Source organism: Bos mutus, chromosome 18, assembly GCF_027580195.1.
Source record: "Bos mutus isolate GX-2022 chromosome 18, NWIPB_WYAK_1.1, whole genome shotgun sequence".
Taxonomy (NCBI): Eukaryota; Metazoa; Chordata; class Mammalia; order Artiodactyla; family Bovidae; genus Bos; species Bos mutus.
The window spans coordinates 52,010,839-52,032,150 of record NC_091634.1 but is presented as its reverse complement, the minus strand read 5'-3'; the positions used below and the strand labels follow the sequence as shown (position 1 = coordinate 52,032,150).

General features: G+C 48.0%; 1 protein-coding gene across 6 annotated transcripts in view; it reads left to right on the top strand.

The window, feature by feature from the left end:
- ATP2C2 (ATPase secretory pathway Ca2+ transporting 2) overlaps positions 1 to 21,312 on the top strand; it is an 89,325-nt gene that overhangs the window by 19,030 nt on the left and 48,983 nt on the right. For 5 of the 6 annotated variants that reach the window (XM_070388622.1, XM_070388620.1, XM_070388621.1 and 2 more), the window contains 2 exons: positions 15,564 to 15,674; positions 17,809 to 17,925. In XM_070388622.1, the coding sequence (XP_070244723.1) occupies positions 15,564 to 15,674; positions 17,809 to 17,925 (228 nt within the window). Of the gene's footprint in view, positions 1 to 9,234; positions 9,262 to 15,563; positions 15,675 to 17,808; positions 17,926 to 21,312 lie in introns of those variants that run through there. The other variant, XM_070388623.1, reaches the window with a different exon arrangement.

Sequence of the window (21,312 nt, the reverse complement as noted above, 5' to 3'; positions counted from 1 at the left end):
GTGGGTGGGTAGCGGAGCCCAGCAGAGCATGTGTCTGACGCAACTTGAAACTCAAGTACTTACCAAGGAAGATGTGCTCCAAACTCATGATTCTGGAGTCCCTGGGGTGAGAGCAACTTGAAACCTCTGGAATGAAGTCAAGCCCTACCCATAATTATTCTTTATAGTTCAAACCATTGAACCCAGACTACCGTGCTAACTGGGCCTGGTAGGTTTACAGCTAACACCCAGGATCACCCCAGGTACATCTCAGAATCCTTTGGTCTGTGCCTCTCCAGTGAGACTGAGTCTGGTGGAACTTGTGGGTCGGGGGAAAGAGTATTGGCCTGAAAGACCGCACCTAACCAGGAGATCTTGGTTTAGGCAGGGGTCAGGGCCAGGAGCCCAGAGCCGGAACCCACCCTGGGTTCCATCCCCCTGGCTGTGTGAGTTTGGGCACATTCTTTGTCTCTGCACATCTGAATGTCTGTCTCTGAAAGCGGGTGTGTGCCCTTAGTGGTTTCGAGGTTCCTCGTGGCTCTTTGTGAAGATTAGATCAGGTGACGTGTGTAGGTGCTGACGCAAGTGTGCTTTCCCTAGGTGAATATAGTCATAAGACAAGAATAAACGAGAGGATGTGAGGAAAACTCGGCATGATGCCTAGCTCAAACAGCGGCGATGGTTTTTATTAGGAATCATCCCTGTCCCGTTGCTCTCTGAGCTCGGGTCGAGTGTGCAGCGAGATGCTCAGGAGCCAAACTGGCTACATAAATTGCAAGATGAAAATGTGGGGCCCCTTCTTGAAAAACGGTTTAAGAATTTCAGGTCGGTGCCAGCAGGGCATTGCAGGCAGCACAGCCGGCCTGGCGGGGCGTCCTTGTGTGAGGTCCGTGGTCGGAGATGCCAGACGTTCTTGCCATTTGCTTTCCTCCTTTTCAGGCTCCGCACAGCCTTCTTCTGCCCTTCACATACTTCTGTGGCTGCTTTAGAATAGCTCTTCCCCAAACGCGGTCTGGGGCCCAGGAACGTGAAGTCTGAGTTGCAACCGAGAACCACTCTTTCTCCATCCCTGTGACATCCATCCTCCTGAGGCCAGATCCTTTTAGTGAGTTAAACACTTGTACTACCCAGGGGAGCTTATAGTCTGGTGGGTAAGACAGAAATTATACTAGTGAGTATATAATTACAAGCTGAGATAAGCCCCATGAAGGAAAGCAGCACATGTAAGAAAGGAGTTAAACACAGCCTGTGTGTGCCTGTAGCCTGTGGGGATGCTGCTGCCATCAGGGTGCAATCTGGGGAGACTTCCTGGAGGAGGTGGCAGGGACTTGGAGAACTGAGATTTGAAGGCAAGCTACCCATTCTCATTTTATTTTTTTACATAAGCCACATTTCACATACGCCCTGGAGGATGGCCTCCCTCCTCTGACCTTGGGAATTCTGTAGGTTGCTAGTCTCATTCAGCGGCACTGCATCTCCAGTGTTAGAAATCCCCCCACTGGGCTGCCCCTTCCTCCCTTCCCTAAGTGCCAGCATATTGAAATTTGAGTGAGTTTTGCCTTCACTGACCATTGAATTAGGCTAATGTTAGTGTTCTACTGTCTTTTATGAACCAGGAACACTACATTATTTTTTCTTTATCCTCCCCCGCCGCCCCACTTCTTTGTCCTTTTTCCTTTTCCCTTTCGAAACTTGTCTTAGTTTTTTGGTTTGATGTTTTGTTTTTTTCCCTCATAAACCAGAGTAAGTTTGCAGAGTCTGAAATTCCTCCTTCACTCCCTCACTTCTTTTCTCTCCTCCTTGATGGGGAGGTGGAGGGATTACTTGCCCTTTGCAACTCATCGGTGTGCAGTAATCAGATCGCCGTTGGTTTGGGCACTCCCGGCCTCCTTTCTCTGCAGTTCTAGAGAAGCTGTGATTAGGAACACTGGCATCCGAGCACCAGCCACCTGAGGCAAAGTCCAGTTTCGCCACCTGCCAACGGAAGGTTCTAAGCCAGTTTCTTAATTCTCTCTTGCCTCTGGGTTTTCTTCTGTCCAGTGGGGTCAAGTGTACCTGCCTCAGAGCTCTGCTGTGGAGTGGAATGATTCCCTGTGTGTGAAGTATTCAGGCAGCATCTGATCACACCATAATTACCGTTGTTTATATACAACAACGTAAGTGTCTTTTTGTTTATTTTTTGTACATACATAGGGTCCTATTGCACACACAACAGGAAGCTCCTCCGCCCTTCACACTTCCCTACAGTGCATCCTGATCAAACACGTTCTTTTCTTATTTTTTTAAATTTTTGGCTGTGCTGGGTCTTCGTTGCTGCGCACAGGTTTTCTCTGGTTGCAGCGAGTGGGGCCTACTCTTCGTCGCGGTGCACAGACTTCTCATTGCGGTGTCTTCTCTTCTTGCAGAGCACGGGCTCTAGAGCACACGGGCTCAGTGGTTGCAGCTCTGGGCTTAATTGCTCCATGGTATGTGGAATCTTCCTGGACCAGGGATCGAACCTGTGTCCCCTACATCGGCAGGCAGATTCTCAGCCACTGAACCACCAGGGAAGTCCTCTTTTCCTGTTTCTTAAATTTTACTGAAGTACAGTTGATTTATAGTGTTGTGTGAGTTTCTTCTGTACAGCAAAGCAACTCCGTTATACATATATATATTCTCTTTCATCCCATTATGGTTTATTACAGAATATTGAATACAGTTCCCTGTGCTCTGCAGTAGGACCTTGTTCTTAATCCATTTTATATATCAATATAATAGATTGCCTCTGCTAATCCCAAACTCCCAGTCCATCCCTCCCCCAGCCTCTTCCCCCTTGACAACCACAAGTCTGCTCTCTATGTCTGTGAGTCTATTTTGTAGATAAGTTCGTTTGTGCCGTGTTTTAATTTCCACATGTAAGTGATATCATATGGTGATGGTCTTTCTCTAACTTCCTTCACTTAGTATGATCCTCTCTAGGCTCATCTGTGTTGCTGCAAATGGCATTACTTCCTTTTTATGGCTGAGTAGTATCCCACTGTATGCATGTACCACATCTTCTTTATCCATTCCTCTGTTGACGGACATTTAGGTTGCTTCCATGTCTTGGCTGTTGTGAATAGAAGCACATTCTTTCCTAGCGGCTGTGTAGGCATTTTAAGTTAACCCATATCCCCAGCTGATGGGCTTTTGGGTAGTTTCCCTCCTTTCATTTTCAGAACAACCTTCTGCTGAACACCTATGGATGCCGTATATTATTTTGAATCCTTACAGAAATCCCTGTAGGAATCTGAGCCTTGGAAAGTGAAGTAACTTGCCCAGGCCCACGCAACTCCCCAAGGAGTTCAGACCCAGGTCAGCCTGGATTCTGTGCATGAATTCTCCACTCCCACTGGCCAGGTTTCTCTTCTCTGAAGTTCCTGTTTTCCCTGTTGTAATCAATTAGTATTGGGCTGGACAAAAGGTGCCTTTGGATTTTTCAGGAAGAGCCTCTGGAAAACCCAAATGAACTTTTGGCCAACCTGGTATTTTATGACAAGTAGTGCTGAGGCTATGTCGATAGCCTGTTTCTCATTTTTGCTCAGTTTTAGCATCTGTTGGTGATTCTTGCCTGAACCCATTACTGTTTAAAAAATATTTATTTTTAATTGAAGGATAATCACTTTACAGTATTATGTTGGTTTCTCCATACATCAACATGAATCAGCCATAGGTATACATATGTCCCTTCCCTCCTGAACCTCCCTCCCACCTCCCACTCCATCCCACCCCTCTAGGTTGTCACAGAGCCCCAGTTTGAGTTCCCTGAGTGATACAGCAAATTCCCTCCGGCTGTTTTACCTGCGGTAGTGTGTATATTTCCATGTGTATATTTCCTATCTCCATTTGTCCCACCCACTCCTCCCCCTCCCGTCACATCTCCATTGCTGTCCTGCAAATAGGCCCATCAGTGCCGCCTTTCTAGATTCCAGGGGTAAGTGTTAATATATAATATTTATTTTTCTGACTTACTTCACTCTATATAATAGGCTCTAGGTTCATCCACCTCATCAGAACTGACTTAAAATGCATTCCTTTTTATGGCTGAGTGATATTCCATTGTATATATGTACCACAGCTTCTTTACCCATTCATCTGTCAATGGACATCTAGGTTACTTCCATGTCCTAGCTATTGTAAATAGTGCTGCAATGAACACAGAGATACATGTGTCTTTTTCAATTATGATTTCCTCAGGGTATATGCCCAGTAGTGGGATTGCTGGGTTATATGGTATTTTTATTCCCAGTTTTTTAAGGAATCTCCATACTGTCTTCCATAGTGGCTGTATCAATTTATGTTCCCACCAACAGTGCAGAAGCGTTCCCTTTTCTCTACACCCTCTCCAGCATTTATTGTTCATAGATTTTTGATGATGGCCATTTTGACCAGTGTGAAGTGATGTCTCGTTGTAGTTTTGATTTGCATTTCTCTAATAATGAGTAATGTTGAGCATGTTTTCATGTGTTTATTAGCCATCTGTGTGTCTTCTTTGGAGAAATGTCTGTTTAAGTCTTCTGCCCATTTTTTGATTGGTAAACTCATTACTTTTAGAATGTTTACTGAACAGCAATTTTCCAAGTTTATCATTCCTGCCTCATTTACTGCCTGGGTGCTTGGTATCAGAAAGAGCTGCCCTAACTCGCAGACCTAGAGAACAAAGCTACGGTTACCGGGGCACAAGGACAGGGGAAAGGGACAGTTAGGGAATTTGGGATGGACGTGTACACACTGCTGTATTAAAAATGGGTAGGGACTTCCCTGATGGTCCAGTGGCTAAGACTCCATGCTCCTAATGCAGGAGGCCCATGTTCCATCCCTGGTCTGGGAACTAGCTCCCAAATGCCGCAACTAAGACCCAACACAGCCAAATAAATAATTTGTTTTTTTTTAATGGATAACCAACAAGGACCTACTGAATAGCACATGGAACTCTGCTGGGTGTTATGTGGCAGCCTGGATGGGAGGGGAATTTGTGGGGAGAATGGATACATGTATATGTATGACTGAGTCCCTTCCCTGTTCACCTGAAACTATGGCAACATTGTTAATCAGTTATGCCCCAACACAGATAAAAAGTTTAAAAGGAAAAAAGAGCTGCCCCTTTCTCCTCTTTATCTAGTTGTTTGTGTATTCGTTCATACATCATTCATACATAATTCATGCACTCACAAATTCCTATTCTTTTAGGTGGGTTAAAATTTGTTACCCTCTTTTTTTTTTATCCTCATGCCCAGATTTGGCCATTAGAAGCCTTTTCTCATGGTGACTTTTCTGTCCTCTGGACATCTTTCCGTCATTCTCTGAGCATGTGCCTGCTCTCTGGCATAACAAGACATTCCAAGTTCATTGTGAACCTTCCCTGAGCCAGCCGTGGAGCCAGCCATTTCTTCTAGGAGTCTTGGCTCTTTTCGCCAGAAGGATACGTATTTATTTTTAAAATTTCTTTTGCTGCACCAGGTCTTAGTTGCGGCACATGGGCTCTGTAGCTGTGGCATGCGAGCTCTTAGTTGGGGCCTGTGGGGTCTAGTTCCCCGACCAGGGATCAAACACGGGCACCCTGCATTGGAGTGATGAGTCTTAGCCGCTGGACCACCAGGGAAGTCCCAGAAGAAGGGTATTTAGAAATCAAGATCTGGTGTGCTGTGTGCCCATGGTCCTGGGGTGTTACGGCCTCTGGGCCCTCTCAGGTGTGTGTACGTGTACACTGTTAGAGCCATATTCAGTTTTATACTTGTGTGTGCATTTATACATGTATATTTTATGTATTTGATCATAGCTTTCAATCCAGGGCTGGTTCCAGCTCTATGTATATTTGTAACTCCCTTCCCCGACAGCAAGAGTGCCAGCTCACATTATGTTTGGTATATATTTGCTTATTACCTAATCTCCCTGTGCGTAACCAGGCTCCTCACCTTGCCACCCACCTGTTGGTCCCCAGTCCCAGCGGCCTCCTCCTAACCCAACTCTCGTGTTGACTGCTCTGTGCCACCTGCTTCCCCCACAAGACCTGCACTCTGAGCACCTCACGTCATATTGGCAGTTCTTTGCTGTCTGGGTTCACACCACCATCATTCACACACAGAGAACACCAACTAGGTGTGATTTCAGGGCCTGGAAAACACCTCTCTGAAACCCATCTTGACCTGAGGCTGGACCTTAAGAACCTCTGCCTCAGCAATGCTCCATGTGTGGTATCGTTATTCCTATTGTACAGAAGAGAAAGCGGAGGCTCAGAGAAGTCAAAGGGCTTGTTGAGGGTTGCTCGGCTGGTAGCTGGGAACCTGGATCAGGGCCCAGATCAGTGAGACAGTGCCTGGTGATGCTCCTTCCACCAGTTTCTGCAGTTAGGGTACCCCCCGCAGCATTAAAAAGCAGTGGGCCGGCCCTTTGAGTTCATTTGCATCCCTCTTGCCTCCTGTTGCTCTGCGCTCTCAGCCCTGCCGCCGTCCTCGTGGGTCCCTCCCGTTGCAGCCTCTGCCCTCCCTTCCCAAGCTGACATTGGCCCAGTCTTTGATCCTGAGCATCCCAGCCTAGGAAGGCCCTCCCCTTCTGCTCCAGCTCTGCCCCAGGCTTAGTCAAGACTGGTTTTTCCTCCTTGGAATCAGAAGATCTTACTCAGGGTTCAAGATCCGACAGGACGCAAAAGGGGGCTCAACAGAAGTCTCTTGCTGCCTGTTTCACACCACCCAGTTTCGAGCTCCGAAGGCAACCAGCCCCTGGTCTCTGTGCCCTGATTATGCTAGCAAACCCATCCTCTTCTCCGCTTGGTTATAGACAGGCTAACCTATTGCTCATGATATGCTTTGTCCCCCCTTTTTTTTTCCCTTCTCAGTCTATTGCTAAAGGTACCACCACTTGGGAATACTGCTGGGCAGTGTCTGTTGCTCAGTCCCTCAGTCGCATCTGAATTTGTGACCCCGTGGACTGTAGCCCGCCGGGCTCCTCTGTCCGTGGAATTCTCCAGGCAAGAAGACTGGAGGGGATTGCCGTTTCCTACTCCAGGATCCTTCCCAACCTCAGGATCGAACCGGTGTCTCTTTTGTCTCCTGCATTGCAGGCGGATTCTTTACCACTAGCGCCACCTAGGAAGCGTGCCAAAATCTCTTGTATTCGTCTCCACCTCGCGGGTGAAGAAGGCGCCTCAGTGATAATGCCGTGTAAGAACTTGTATTTGCCCTTCACAGCTTTGTTGGTGATGACTTCGCCATTTGCCCAAAACTCAGCTCACCTTTCTTCCTCAGTCAGGTTTCACATGCGTTCAGTTTCTGCCTTCTCCTTCTCAAGTGCTTCTCTGTCTTCACTGTCCCTGTTGATCCTCTTTAGCTCCTGAACTTTCCAGGCCTCCTCTTCTCCTCATTTTCATCATCAGTACTGAATGGATCCAGGGCAGCCAGGGACTGCTTGTTCTCCGCCACGGTCAGTCAGTCAGTCAGTTCAGTCACTCAGGCGTGTCCGACTCTTTGCGACCCCATGAATCGCAGCACGCCAGGCCTCCCTGTCCATCACCAACTCCTGGAGTTCACTCAGACTCACGTCCATCGAGTCAGTGATGCCATCCAGCCATCTCATCCTCTGTCGTCCCCTTCTCCTCCTGCCCCCAATCCCTCCCAGCATCAGAGTCTTTTCCAATGAATCAACTCTTCGCATGAGGTGGCCAAAGTACTGGAGTTTCAGCATTAGCATCATTCCTTCCAAAGAAATCCCAGGGCTGATCTCCTTCAGAATGGACCGGTTGGACCGCCTTACAGTCCAAGGGACTCTCAAGAGTCTTCTCCAACACCACAGTTCAAAAGCATCAATTCTTCGGCGCTCAGCCTTCTTCACAGTCCAACTCTCACATCCATACATGATCACAGGAAAAACCATAGCCTTGACTAGACGAACCTTTGTTGGCAAAGTAATGTCTCTGCTTTTGAATATGCTATCTAGGTTGGTCAGAACTTTCCTTCCAAGGAGTAAGCGTCTTTTCATTTCATGGCTGCAGTCACCATCTGCAGTGATTTTGGAGCCCCAAAAAATAAAGTCTGACATTGTTTCCTCCACAGTACCCATCCTTATTAGTGGCATGGGGGTTGTTTCCAGTGCTTAGTTGATACAGGCACTGTGGCAGTGGCTGACTTTGAACAGAAATCATTCTGCAGTAAATGAGTCTGCAAAAGAAATGACTAGAACAGGTCCATTTTCAGCTTTTAGAAAATATTTATTTGTTTTAGGCTGTGGTGGGTCTTTGTTGCCACGTGGGCTCTTGTTGTGACAAGAAGGGTGTTTTTCTCTAGTTGTGACGAGCGGGGGCTCTTCTATAGTTGCGACGTGGGCTCTTCTCTCATTGTGACAATCAGGGGCTCTTCTCTCGTTGTGACAAGCGGGGGCTCTTCTCTCATTGTGACGAGCGAGGGCTCTTCTCTAGTTGCGACATGCAGGCTTCTCACTGCAGGGGCTTCTCTCTCTGTGGAGCACAGGCTCCAGGGCTTCGGTATTTGCAGCGTGTGGGCTCAGTAGTTGTGGCTCCCGGGCTCCAGAGCACAGGCTCTGTAGCTGTGGCACACAGGCTTAGTTGCTGCACGGCATGTGGGATCTCCCCGGATCAGGTATCGAACCTGGGTCTCCTGCACTGGCAGGCGGATTCTTTGCTACTGAGCCACCAGGGAATCTCGGTCTTTATGGAAATCACCTATTCTGGATGTTTCATAAAAACCAAGTCAAGTGATAACGTGGCCTTTTGTGTCTGTCTTCATCAGCATGAGGTTTTTGAGGTCTGTCTGTGTTGGAGAATGTTGTTTCCTAGGGTTAATGAGCAGAGCACCCCAGACTATGACGGCTTCAAGCAACAGAAATTTACTCTCTCACAGTTCCGGGGCCAGATGTCCAGGATCGCAGTATGGGCAGGGCCTGGCTCTAACGGCCGTAGTGGAGAACCTGTCCCGTACCTTTCTCTTAGCTTCCAGTGCTGCTGGCGAGGCAGTGGCCTGGGCTTCTAGTGGGATCACTCTGTGCGGGTCTGTCTCCATGTCCAGGACTCTCCTTACAAGGTCATCAGTCGTATCCAACTGGATCTGGCCCTGATGACCTCATTGTCAACTCGTTACCTCTGTAAAGACCCTGTTTCTAAATTCAGTCACATTTGAGGTTCAGGGGGTTAGGACTTCAAGATAACTTCTTTTTTCTTCCAGTTTTATCAAGATATAAATGGACGTACAGCGTTGTGTAAGTTTAAGGTGTACAGCATCATGATTTGACTTACATCATGAAATGATTATCACAGTAAGTTCAGCAAACATCCAACATCTCATATTTTTCCCTTGTGATGAGAACTTTTAGGATTCACCCTCTTAACAACTTTTGTATATAACATACAGCAGGGTTGATTATATTTATCAATTTGTACATCACACGCCTGGTACTAATTTATCTTATAACTAGAAATTTCTGTCTTTTGACTGCCTTCATCCAACTCACCGTCCCCACCTCTGGTAACCGTGAATCTGATCTCTTTTTCTATGAGATCAGATTTTGTTTGTTTCTGAAGTTTAATTGACCTACAACAATATGTTAGTTCCTGGTATACGTCATTTCGATATGATGATCATGTCAAACTGATCACCAGGATAAGCCTCGTTAGTCTGTCACCATACAAAGACATCACTGAATCAGTCTACATAGTCCTCACACTGTGTGTTTATACCGTGGCACGCTTATTGTGCAAATGGAAGTCTGCGCCTCTTCATCTCCTCCATCCATTTCTCTCCTCCCCACCCCTCCCCTCTCACAACCCCGTGTTTGTTCTCAGTGTCTATGGCTCTTTCTGTGTTGTTACGTCTGTTCACAGGTTTGCTTTTTAGAGCCCACATATAAGCGATATCATACGGTGTTTGTCTCTCTGTCTGACTTCACTGAGCATAACGCCCTCCCTGTCCATCCATGTTGTTGCAAATGGTGAGGTTTCATTCTTTTTTTTATGGTTGAGTAGTAGGAATATTGTGTGTGTGTGTGTGTGTGTGTGTGTGTACATATGTAGACACCACATCTGCCTCACCCACTCATGTATTAATAGGCACTTTGGTTGCTTCCATATCAAGATACCTTTTTTTGAAGACACAATTCAACATATAGTGTAGCATGCATCAGTACTTCATTCCTTCTTTAAAAATCTGTTTTTTATTTATGTATTTGGCTGTGCCAGGTCTTAGTTGCGACATATGGGCTCGTTAGTTGCGGCCTGTGGGGTTTTTAGTTGCTTGCCGCATGTGGGATCTAGTTCCCTGACCAGGGATCGAACCCAGGCACCCTGCATTGGGAGCGCAGTCTTAGCCACTGGACCACCAGGGAAGCCCCAGCACTTCATTCCTCTTTGAGGCTGAATGATGCTCCTTTGTGTGAGAGGGCACACCTTGTTACTGCATCATCTGCGGATGGACTCTGAGCTGTTCCGAATTGTGCTGCTATGAACAGCAAAGAGCTCGTCTTTATTCGCATCCCTTTTTTTCAGTTCTCTTGTTCACAGACCCGGAAGTATGTCCGTGGCTTTCACTTACAGAGCACAGTTGGAGGCTAGACAGCCTCCCACTTTGGGCTCAGACTCCGTCCCCACGGTCATGGTCATGGTCATGGTCACGGAACACAGCTGGGGTTAGGATCCTCCCGCTGGACCCTCCCCCTCCAGGCCGCCTTCCCAGCCCCTCCCCTTATCCACACAAGCCTCTTTCAGCCATCTGGCTGGCTCCCAGGGACACACAGAGTTCCCAAGAAAGGGTGGGAATTCTTGCTAGTCTTGGCCGCAAAGGCAGAGGGATTGGATGCCTTTGATCCTGTTTTGTTTTGTTCTTGTTCTGGATTTTGTGTGTATGTGGTAAAATGTGCAAAACATTTACCATCTTAACTGTTTCCAAGCACACGGTTCAGTGGCATTGAGTACATTCACGTGGTTGTCCAGTCATCACAGCCATCGTCTCCAGAACTTTTTCAGCTTCTCCAACCGAGTCTGTCCCCAGTAGACACTAACTCCTGGGAGTTCCCTGGCGGTCCAGTGGTTGGGACTCAGAGCTTTCACTGACGTGGCCTGGGTTCAGTCACTGGTTGGGAAACAAAGATCCTGCAAGCCAAGTGGCACAGCAAAAACAAAAACAATTACCCAGCTTCTGGTAAGCACCCTTCTACTTCCTGTCTCTATGAGTCTGTCTGTTCTGGGTACCGCACGTAAGTGGTGTCATTACAGTATTTGTCCTTTTGTAATTGGTGTGTTTCACTGAGCGTAACATCCTCAAGCTCCATTCCTGTTGTGGCAGGTGTCAGAATTCCTCCCTTTTTAAGGTTAAATGATATTCCATTGTTTGGGCTTGATCACATTTTGTTTACCCACTGATCTGTTGATGGACCCTTTAAAAAAAAATTGAAATATATAGAGAAATTATTTAAGCCTAGCATCAAAAGGCAGAGAAGGCAATGGCACCAGTACTCCAGTACTCTTGCCTGGAAAATCCCATGGACGGAGGAGCCTGGTAGGCTGCAGTCCATGGGGTCGCTACGAGTCGGACATGACTGAGCGATTTGACTTTCACTTTTCACTTTCATGCATTGGAGAAGGAAATGGCAACCCACTCCAGTGTTCTTGCCTGGAGAATCCCAGGGATGGGGGAGCCTGGTGGGCTGCCGTCTATGGGGTCGCACAGAGTTGGACACTACTGAAGTGACTTAGCAGCAGCAGCAGTAGCAGCAGCAGCATCAAAAGGAAATCAAAGATTTTAAAAAAATAGAACTCACAGGTTTCTTATCTGTACCTTCAGATTCAAAAAAAATTAATAAGTAAAAATTTAAAAATAAAACCACACAGATTCAAGCATTTATGTATCTTCTACAGCCACTTGTAGAAACTTCATTGAGAATGTCAGGAAACATCTCCCCGGCAAGACAAAGTCAGAGAGAGAGGCTGTGAAGTGTTGGGGTCACCACACCTCTTAAATCCCTCTGGGTCTTTAGGCTACTGATCTTCTATGGAATATTTACTGAATGCACCTGCCCCATGCAAAGTGCAACTACAGAGCTGGGTTGTTTTTATTTTGCTTTTTGTTTGTTTTGGCTGCGCTGGGTCTTTGTTGTTGCTCTCGGGCTTTCTCTACTTGCGGTGAGTGGGGACTCCTCTTCATGGCGGTGCGCGAGCTTCTAATCGCGGTGGCTTCTCTTGTCGTGGAGCACAGGCTTAGCAGTCATGACGCACAGGCTCAGTTGCCCCACAGCACACGGGGTCTTCCCAGAGTAGAGGTCGAACTCCCGTCCCCTGCATTGGCAAGTGGATGTTTAACCACTGGACCACCAGGGAAGTCCCCAGCGTTGGGTGTTTTTAAATCTTCAAAACAACCTGAGACAGATTATTATCCCTGGTTATAGGGCTGGTCAGTGACCGAGGAGGATTTGAACCCAGGTCTGTGCAATTCCAACCTCCATGCCCCTTCTGTTGCTCTGTGCATCTTCCCGCTCTTGAGTTACCTAAATGTGGCTAAACAACCCAAGTGACATCACCATCATTGTTATTCCAGCCATGTGCCAGAGGCCTGGTCCCTGGGGCAGGTATGGACCTGCATTTCCTAGGGGTTTATGGGAGGTCTGGACCATGTCACATCCTGTCTAGGCACACATATGTTTGATTCCAAAAAAAAAAGGCAGGATGAGGGTAGCTAGCCAGCATCACCCCTGTTTTGCAGATGAGCAAACTCTGATCAGTCAGGGAGATTGTCATCTGCCCGAGGAGATGTGCTGGCAAGCGGAGCTGGAGCATCTCCTGGGCAGCACTGATGGTGAGGGTAAGCAGAGCCTTGCGGCCGAGAGCGGGTGTCTAGTCATCCATCCTGTGGGGCTAAGTACATGTGCACAGGCACTGATGTCATGGGCTCCAGCTCATGAGTGTCCATGGAGCAGCCTCTGGGCACCAGGTGCTGGACCCGCCTTCTGGAGGGGCTGAGTTGTGAGCAGAGGGAGGCATTTAAGTGATAGTCACTTGCTGGTCATTATGCATGTGACCGTGGTGTAGGCGCCATCAAGGGGACGTCCAGGGTGCTGAGAGGGTAGAGCAGGTGGCTGTCTGGTCTGAGATGTCAGGACAAGACAGTCCTTGACCTCTGAAGTGAGACTTCTTGCCCTCAGCAGTATAGACCTTTCTGTTCCAAGTCATTCCTTGTAAGGTACTTGACCGCATACCTGGCCTCTACCCACTAGATGCCAGTACCACCCCTGCTTCAGTTATGAGGACTAAACACATCTCCAAGCACTAACAAAGTCCCCCAGGGGGAAAACTGCCCTTGGTCGAGATCCCTTGATTTTATGTTTGGTTTGGCAGCCGGGAAAATGTGCCATCTTCAGCAGGGGCACTGGAGTAGCACACTCCTGGGGGTCACGGGACTCCTCCAGTGGGCAGGGGATTTTTAGCTAGGTATACTGCTGCCCCTCCCAGACCAGGAACACAGGGAGGGTGGGTGCGAGGTGGGGGTCTGCTGCAGCCATTTTGGAGACAGTAGGGTTCTGTCCTGAGAGCAACTGGAATCTATCCAAATGTTTCCAACATGGGATATGTGTATGTTTGTGAGAGAGAGAAAGAGAGAGACAGAAAGACAGAGAGGAGAAGGTGGAGGAGAGGGCTGGATTTATACATTCAGGGTTGCTTGAGCTGCTGCCTAAAAAGTGAATTGGGTGTGGTTGGTCGTGGCCAGACAGAAATGGTAAGCTAGGGAACAGCCAGGCAGGAAGTTCCTGTAACCCCAGGACTGCCTCCATCTGTGGTGTGAGCAAGAATTAAGCCCTCGATTTGGTACACTTGAACCAGGTCTTGAGAGCAGACAAAACATCCTGTCTCGGGCTGTGATGTACATTTCTCCAGGAGGTGGATCTCGCACAGTGAAGATGGTGAGGTCGACTTATGGAGAGAGTCGGGGGAGTGGTACGTGTAATAATCCTTGGTTGCTTCCTGGTCGTTGGCACAGTGAGAAGCAACCCCAGGAAGTGGGTGTGGTCAGCAGCCCATTTCTGAGCAAATGGGGCCTTTGGGACATGAGGGGCAGGGAGCAGTTTGGCATGAAGTAAAAGGGGGACTTGCTGTCTCTATTTCAGATGAAGGAAGAGGCTGTTAGGCAGAGCCTCTCCCCTTCCTCCTTCCCTGTGCCAACTACCTGGTGAAAAGGAAAAGATGATTATCTAGTCCTGGGTGTCAGAATACTAGGAATAAGTTTGCAAAAATACTCACCATTCTCCTATCTGAGGTTACCATGTCCTCCCGTGCCCTTCAGGTCTTTCACGTGGCTTCTTCCCAGACCTGCTGGGCACCCAGACCTCAACTGGGTTTCCCCCTTTTCTTCAGTTCAGTTCAGTCGCTCAGTCGTGTCCGACTCTTTGCAACCCCATGAACCACAGCACGCCAGGCCTCCCTGTCCATCACCATCTCCCGGAGTTCACTCAAACTCATGTGCATCGAGTCTCGGTGATGCCATCCAGCCATCTCATCCTCTGTCGTCCCCTTCTCCTCCTGCCCCCAATCCCTCCCAGCATCAAGGTCTTTTCCAATGAGTCAACTCTTCACATGAGGTGGCCAAAGTACTGGAGTTTCAGCCTCAGCATCAGTCCTTCCAATGAACACTCAGAACTAATCTCCTTTAGGGTGGACTGGTTGGATCTCCTTGCAGTCCAAGGGACTCTCAAGAGTCTTCTCCAACACCACACTTCAAAAGCATCAATTCTTCGGCGCTCAGCCTTCTTCACAATCCAACTCTCACATCCATACATGACCACTGGAAAAACCATAGCCTTGACTAGATGGACCTTTGTTGGCAAACTAATGTCTCTGCTTTTGAATATGCTATCTAGGTTGGTCATAACTTTCCTTCCAAGGAGTAAGCATCTTTTAATTTCATGGCTGCGATCACCATCTGCAGTGATTTTGGAGCCCCAAAAGATAAAGTCTTAGGTTATTGCAAATGTCTCCCAAAACAGGCCATGATACCACCAGTCACCATCAGGAACCATTCTCTGTGGTTCAGTGCCTTCTTAACTGAGAATCCCAGAAGTTCAAGGTCCAGGGTTCTAAATCTGTAAATTGTTGCCCTGCTCTGTCAGCTTTGTGATTTTCCATTCAGTAAAATAAATTTGTTTGAAAACAGATGTGTCAATAACAGCCAACAGTTGGAAACAATCCATCAGCAGTAAAACAGAAAAATAAATTGTGCCATGCTTATTTGGTGGAATACTGTGCAGCCATGAAAAATTAGCGAACCATCACCACACACACCATCATGCATGAATCTAACTAATAACCTTGAGTCAAAGAACCCAAACACAAAAGCATATATATTGCATGTTACCATTTGCACAGAGTTCAAACCCCAGCAAAATACATCTCCTGGGGGCTGTTTATGTTAATGTGTGTTTCTCAATTTGGAGGCTGGTTATATGGGTCAGTGTGTAAAAATCTGAACTATACACTTCAGATCTGCACCCTTTCTCTTTGTATGTTATATTTTAAAAAGACATATCCATATAAGACCAGTGCACCTAAGAGCAATCCTACTTCTTTTTTTTCCTCACAGATTGATGGACAAAATGACTTGAAAGCTATCGAGAAAGAGAAGACAGTGGTGGCTCTGGAACCCAAGGAAGCAAGCAAATGCCACAGAGAGGACCTAGCCAAAGCATTTTACGTAAGAACTGAGTTTGTCTCTGAGGCCTGGGGCTGTGGGGTTTTCAGATTAAGAGGAAAGCGGCTCAAGGTCCTGAAAATGGCTTCACAGTCCTGAGCTATGACACATTGTTATCATCACTGTTAGAAAATACTCCTGCTGTTGAATGGTTCTGCTTCCCCACCAGGAAGGGCGCCCACACTGATGGCCATGAGCCCTGGAAGCCCTTCCTGGTGGCCACGGTCCTCCCAGTGTTCTGTGCCTGTCTTTCTCTCTCTCTTTTCTCTTCAGTTTTAGTTAGAAGATAGTTACTTGACAATGCTGTGTTGGTTTCTGCCATATAACACCCTGAATCAGCTATAAGTATAAATATCTCCCCTCCCTCTTGAGGAGAGACAGAGAGTGTCTCAGGGGACCCCCAAGTTTCCATAGCAGCTCAGTCAGAGTTGAATCCGGGTGTTTTGACATTCAAGCTTAAACTCTTCACCACCTGCCATTCCCACCTCTCATGTTTTATAATTCATGGTGTTGCCAGTGACCGAAACCAGCTTCTCGCCAGTTTCTTCTGGTGCATTTGGGTTCCTGGCCAGGGCAAGACAAAAGCCAAACTGAAGACCACTTCCGTTCCATGAGGGTCCCCTGTGAGGCTGAAGGAGTTAGCTTGCTTTATGATTTCGGTTATCTTGACTTAGCTGAGCAAACATGGGGGTGTGTGTGTGTGTGTTGACTCATAACCCACCACACTTTGGGAAAGCCAATAGAAGTCCACGAACGAAAGCTCACATACCACAGTTTCCAAGAAGCTGGAGGTCACTGTTTCAGGCCAGCCTTTCCTTGAGAATACTCAGAAGCCCATCTAAATTCAAGTCCCACTTGTTAGCATTTGGAGAGGGGAAGGAAATATGTTTTCCTTGCCAAGACATTTCCCCCTACCTAGGAAAAAAGCGTGATTTTCTTGCTCTATTCAAAAGAATCTAGAAATCAGTCCAGCCTTCCCATCACCTCAACCATCTGGTGGAACTTTTTTGCTTTGTTTCTGTACTATTTATTTATTTTTGGCTGCACTGGGTCTTCATTGCAACACACAGGCTTAGCTGCCCGCAGCGTGTGGAATCTTAGCTTCCCGACCAAAGATCAAACTAGTGTCCTCTGCATTGGTAGGCGGATTCTCAACCACTGGACCGGGGAAGTCCCTCGTAGAGCTTTCTTATCCACTTTTTAAAGACAGTGAAGCTTTTGTTGCCACCAGGACAACAAAGTTTCCTTACATGGTTATTGACTCTTAAATTCACTATATTTAATGTCAGTTTGTATAAACAGCTTGAAATTGTATCTGGCACAAGGCATGCATGATGGAATCATGTAGCTTTTTTTGTTCTAAGGGCAGGCCTTTTTTCTTTGTTTCAAGGCAAAATACACAACCTAAAAATTACCATCTAACTACTTTTAAGTGTACAGTTCCAAAGTGTTAAGTACCTTCACGTTGTCGTACAACCCATTTCCACAGCTCTTTCCCTCTTGCAAAGCTGAAACTTCCATGTTGGTGGTGAATAATATTCCTGTGTGTGTGTATGTCTGTGTGTCTGTACCACACTTTCCTTATCCATTCACCCATTGATGGACACTCGGGTCACGTCCACCTTTGGCTGTTGTGAATAATGCTGCTACAAACATGGATAGACAGATACCTCACTGAGACTGGTTTCCAATTCTCTTGATACGTACCAGTATCAAGAAAGTAGTGGAACCAGTAGTGGAATTGCCAGATTGTATGGTGGTTCTATTTTTAATTTTTGGAGGTACTTCCACATGGCAGCTGCACCATTTGACCGTCCCAGACTCATCTTCCTTAAGATGAAAATGTAAGTGTTCCTGCATCTCCAGGTGTCCATGCTATAATCGCAGACCCTGAAATGTAGACCCAAGGCTGTCTTCTCTGTAGTATCTGTAGGGCGGAAGTGCGGGTTCATTGAAAAAGAATGAGATTGTAGGTCTCCTACTGTCTCTGCCCATTTGCTTGGGGTTTCTGAGCTGGTCCCCTCTCCTCTGTGGGCAGCCCATTTTCCTTAATCATCGTGGAAGTGGCTGGCTTCTAGAGTGGGAATCCTGTGACGTGGGCTCCTTGATCTTTACCTGCCCGTCCTTCTCCCTCCAGGTAGATTTACAGAATGGGCTGTCAGAGTTCTCAGTGACGCAGCGCAGGCTGGTCCATGGCTGGAATGAGTTTGTTGCTGATAACACGGAACCTGTGTGGAAGAAATATCTCGATCAGGTGGGATGATGGCCATCATTCTGTGCATTAACCAGTGTAACCCTGGGGGTGAGGAAGGGAGCCGCCGTTCATTGTGTAACTGTGGATTGAGGGTGTCCGTCGACGAGTCTCAGCACATAGAACAGCTATACTACAAGGTCAAAGAAGGCTTGCCCCTTTCAGGCTGCTCCTAGCTGAGAGATGGACTCACTAACTACCATGGCGGCCACAGTCACGAATAATAGTCTTTCCATTCATAGAGGTAACCATGTGCCAGGCACCATGCTGAGTAAATAAGTAAACATCAACTTACTCTTCCTCTAGATCCCTGCTTTGAGATGTGGTGGTTTAGTCGCTAAGTCATATCCAACTCTTGCGACCCCATGGACTGTAGCCCACCAGGCTCCTCTGTCCATGGGATTTTCCAGGCAAGAATACTGGAGCAGGCTCCCATTTCCTCTTCCAGGGCATCTTCCCAACCCAGGGACCAAACCCAGGTCTCCTGCATTATAGGCAGATTCTTTACCTACTGAGGACAGTGCAATACAGAGAAGCTGAAACATTCCCAGGTTGTGTAGGGCTGCCAGATTTAGCCAATAAATTTACAGATGTCTGTTACATTTGAAATTCAGATAGATAAGCAAAGGAGAGTTTTTTAGTGTATGTTCCAAATGTCGCATGGGACCTACTTGTACTTAAATTTTTTAAAAGTTCCTTGTTTCTCTGAAGTTCACATTTAACTGAGTGTCCTGTAGTCTACCTGGCAGCCAGGGTCCAGAGTCCTGCAGTGTTAAGTGTTGCTGCTGGGAAGTGAAGCCAGGCAGCTGGCTCCAGAGCCCCTGGCCCTCTTAGCCTTTGCCACTGGTGCTGAATACATGTTGTATCAGTCAAATGCCTGGAAGCCACGGGAAAGAAGGGGAAAAAAATTGAAATAGATCCTGCTGCAAGTTCCAGTATAGAAATCAACACCCCCTCCCACCCAGGACCAGCTCAGAAAGCTCCAGTTAACAGGCAGAATTTCCCAGATACCTGAAGCCACGGTTACCTCAGTTTCCCCTCCCTGGCTTTTACACCCTCTCCCATTCCTGACACCTCCCTCTCAGTCAAGCTCAGGAATACCCCAGGCTTCTGCTGCCCTCCCATGGCTCATGTTTAAGGCTTCCTTGATTGGTCAGATCAGGGACCAATCACAGCCCTCCTTGTAGCATCCTCACTCTCCTTTCTCCTCTGGTCCCCACCCTGCTCATTGGTTAGTTCTTAGTGCCCTAGAGATGTCATTCATTGACACATTCTGGCACCAGAAGAGGCTTCTAGGTATGCAGGTGACTCTGGCCAACCCAGAAATTTCCTGGAATGCCAGTGTTGGGAAGAGACAGCAGAGGCTCCTGGAAGTTGAAGTTCAGGGAAGGAGGCTGACACATGGGCTGTGGGGGACCTTCTCCCTTCTGAAGCCCGGCCTTGGTCACTTCTGCCCCGGCTGCCCCTTCCACTAGGCCCTGCTCACCTAGCCTCTGCCGGCTAACACCTCACACCCAGGGCTGTCATCCAGCCTCCAGCCAGGACCTTTCCAGGAATGAAATCTCTTCAGTTTGTAAGAGCAGGAAACATGCTTATTCATCTTAACCTCATCGGTTCAAGGATCCATCTCAGGGTATCCCTGTGGGATTGGAAGGCAGCTTCTGATGGCCGTGTTTTCTAGCCCTCGACAAGCACAGGAAGTCCATGTGCCCTCACTTATTAATTCTTTGTGTTCATTGAGCACTTGCTCCATGCCAGATGCTGTGGTTCTCCTGTCTGTCTCCTCCAGTGACAGGGATCTCACCACTTAACAAGGCAGTCCTGCTTCTCTGTCTCAAGATTCACCACTAGGAATTCTACCTTAGCATGGCCCCAAATCCCTGCCCCAGAGTCACGAAGCAGAGGTAGATTAGAGTCAGACTGCTGGGTTTAATCCTACTTTCCAGCCTTGCGACTTTGAGTCTGCAACCAATCTGCCTTGAGCCTCAATTGTCCCCATCTAGGAAATGGGACTAGTAAGTCCCTCCTGTTCTGAATTTTACTTAAGAGGAAGCCGAGCCTGTATTACATGCTTAATAAAGGTTGCCCCCAGCCCCAGTGTCTGCCAGCTATCCTTGGTTCGAGCATAACTGTTAAGAGCACAGGTTTTGGAGTTGCCTGATCTAAATGAATCCTCGGCAGTTCAGTTTCTTTCAGAAACCTGGGTTGGTCATTTATCATTAAGCAGGACTACTTAACAGTACCTGTGTCATGGGGTTGTGAAAGTGAAAGTCACTCAGTCGGTTCCAACTCTTTGCAACCCCATGGTCTATACAGTCTGTGGAATTCTCCAGGCCAGAATACTGGAGTGGGTAGCCTCTCCCTTCTCCAGGAGATCTTCCCAACCCAGGGATCGAACCCAGGTCTCCCGCATTGCGGGCAGATTCTTTACCAGCTGAGCCACAAGTGTCATGGGGTTGGGAGGAGCCTATAAAATGATGCAGTAAAGTGCTGAGCACAGGGCGTGGCTTGGAAGAGGTGCTCGGAAAACGCTGGTTTGGGGGCGGTTACTGTTTATTGTAATGAACGTCTCTGGTGACCATCCCTTCCCCACATAGTAAGGTTTCAGCAGACCGCTTTCTGCCTGTCCTGCTTTACATGTGGGCTTAAAAGGGCCCCATCAGAACTGGGAGGGTCTCATTATCTATAGCCAGGGCGGTACTACTGGCCCGTGGTGGGGTCTCCACACTGGGCCTGATACCTGTGTGCGGTGTCTCATGGTGACTCACCTATGTGAGATGGAGCAAGGCAGATGTTTGGCATGGTCTCCAGGAGGGGCGGAGGGAGGCTGGTGATGTCTGTGCTGGTCTGGAGGGCTGCTTGGGTCCAGCCACCAGGGAGGGGGCGAGGTTCTGGGCTTGGGATTAGAGTTCAAGGTGAGGCCAGTGCCTGGTCCCAGCTGTTCAGAGTAGCCCCAGCCAGGACTGAGGACCTCGGAGCTAACCCTGAACCCGTGGCTGGAGGGGTCCCTTGTGCAGACACATGCCTGCACCCTTGGGGAAGTTTCCCATCAATCTTTATTAGGGCTGGGCTGGGACACGGGGGTCATCACACTTTCAGAAAGCTGGCTTGCCTGGGGGCCCCAGTGCTCCAGTCTGAGACCCTTTAGTGGGAGTCAACCCCCAAAGACCTACTAGAGAGCTTCCCACAAAATCCTGAAACCTGCATCAGAGTTTCTGAGATGGACCTGTTGTGAATGGAGCAAACAGGATGCTGGCCCTGAGGGGCAGGTTTTGACCCGGAGCAGCGAGGAGACGTGACAAGGCAAGACCAAGAACTGGAAGGCAGGGCCAGGGCTGGTGTCTTGGTGACAGGGACACAGTCAAGATGACCCCAGGATGCCAGTGTTGG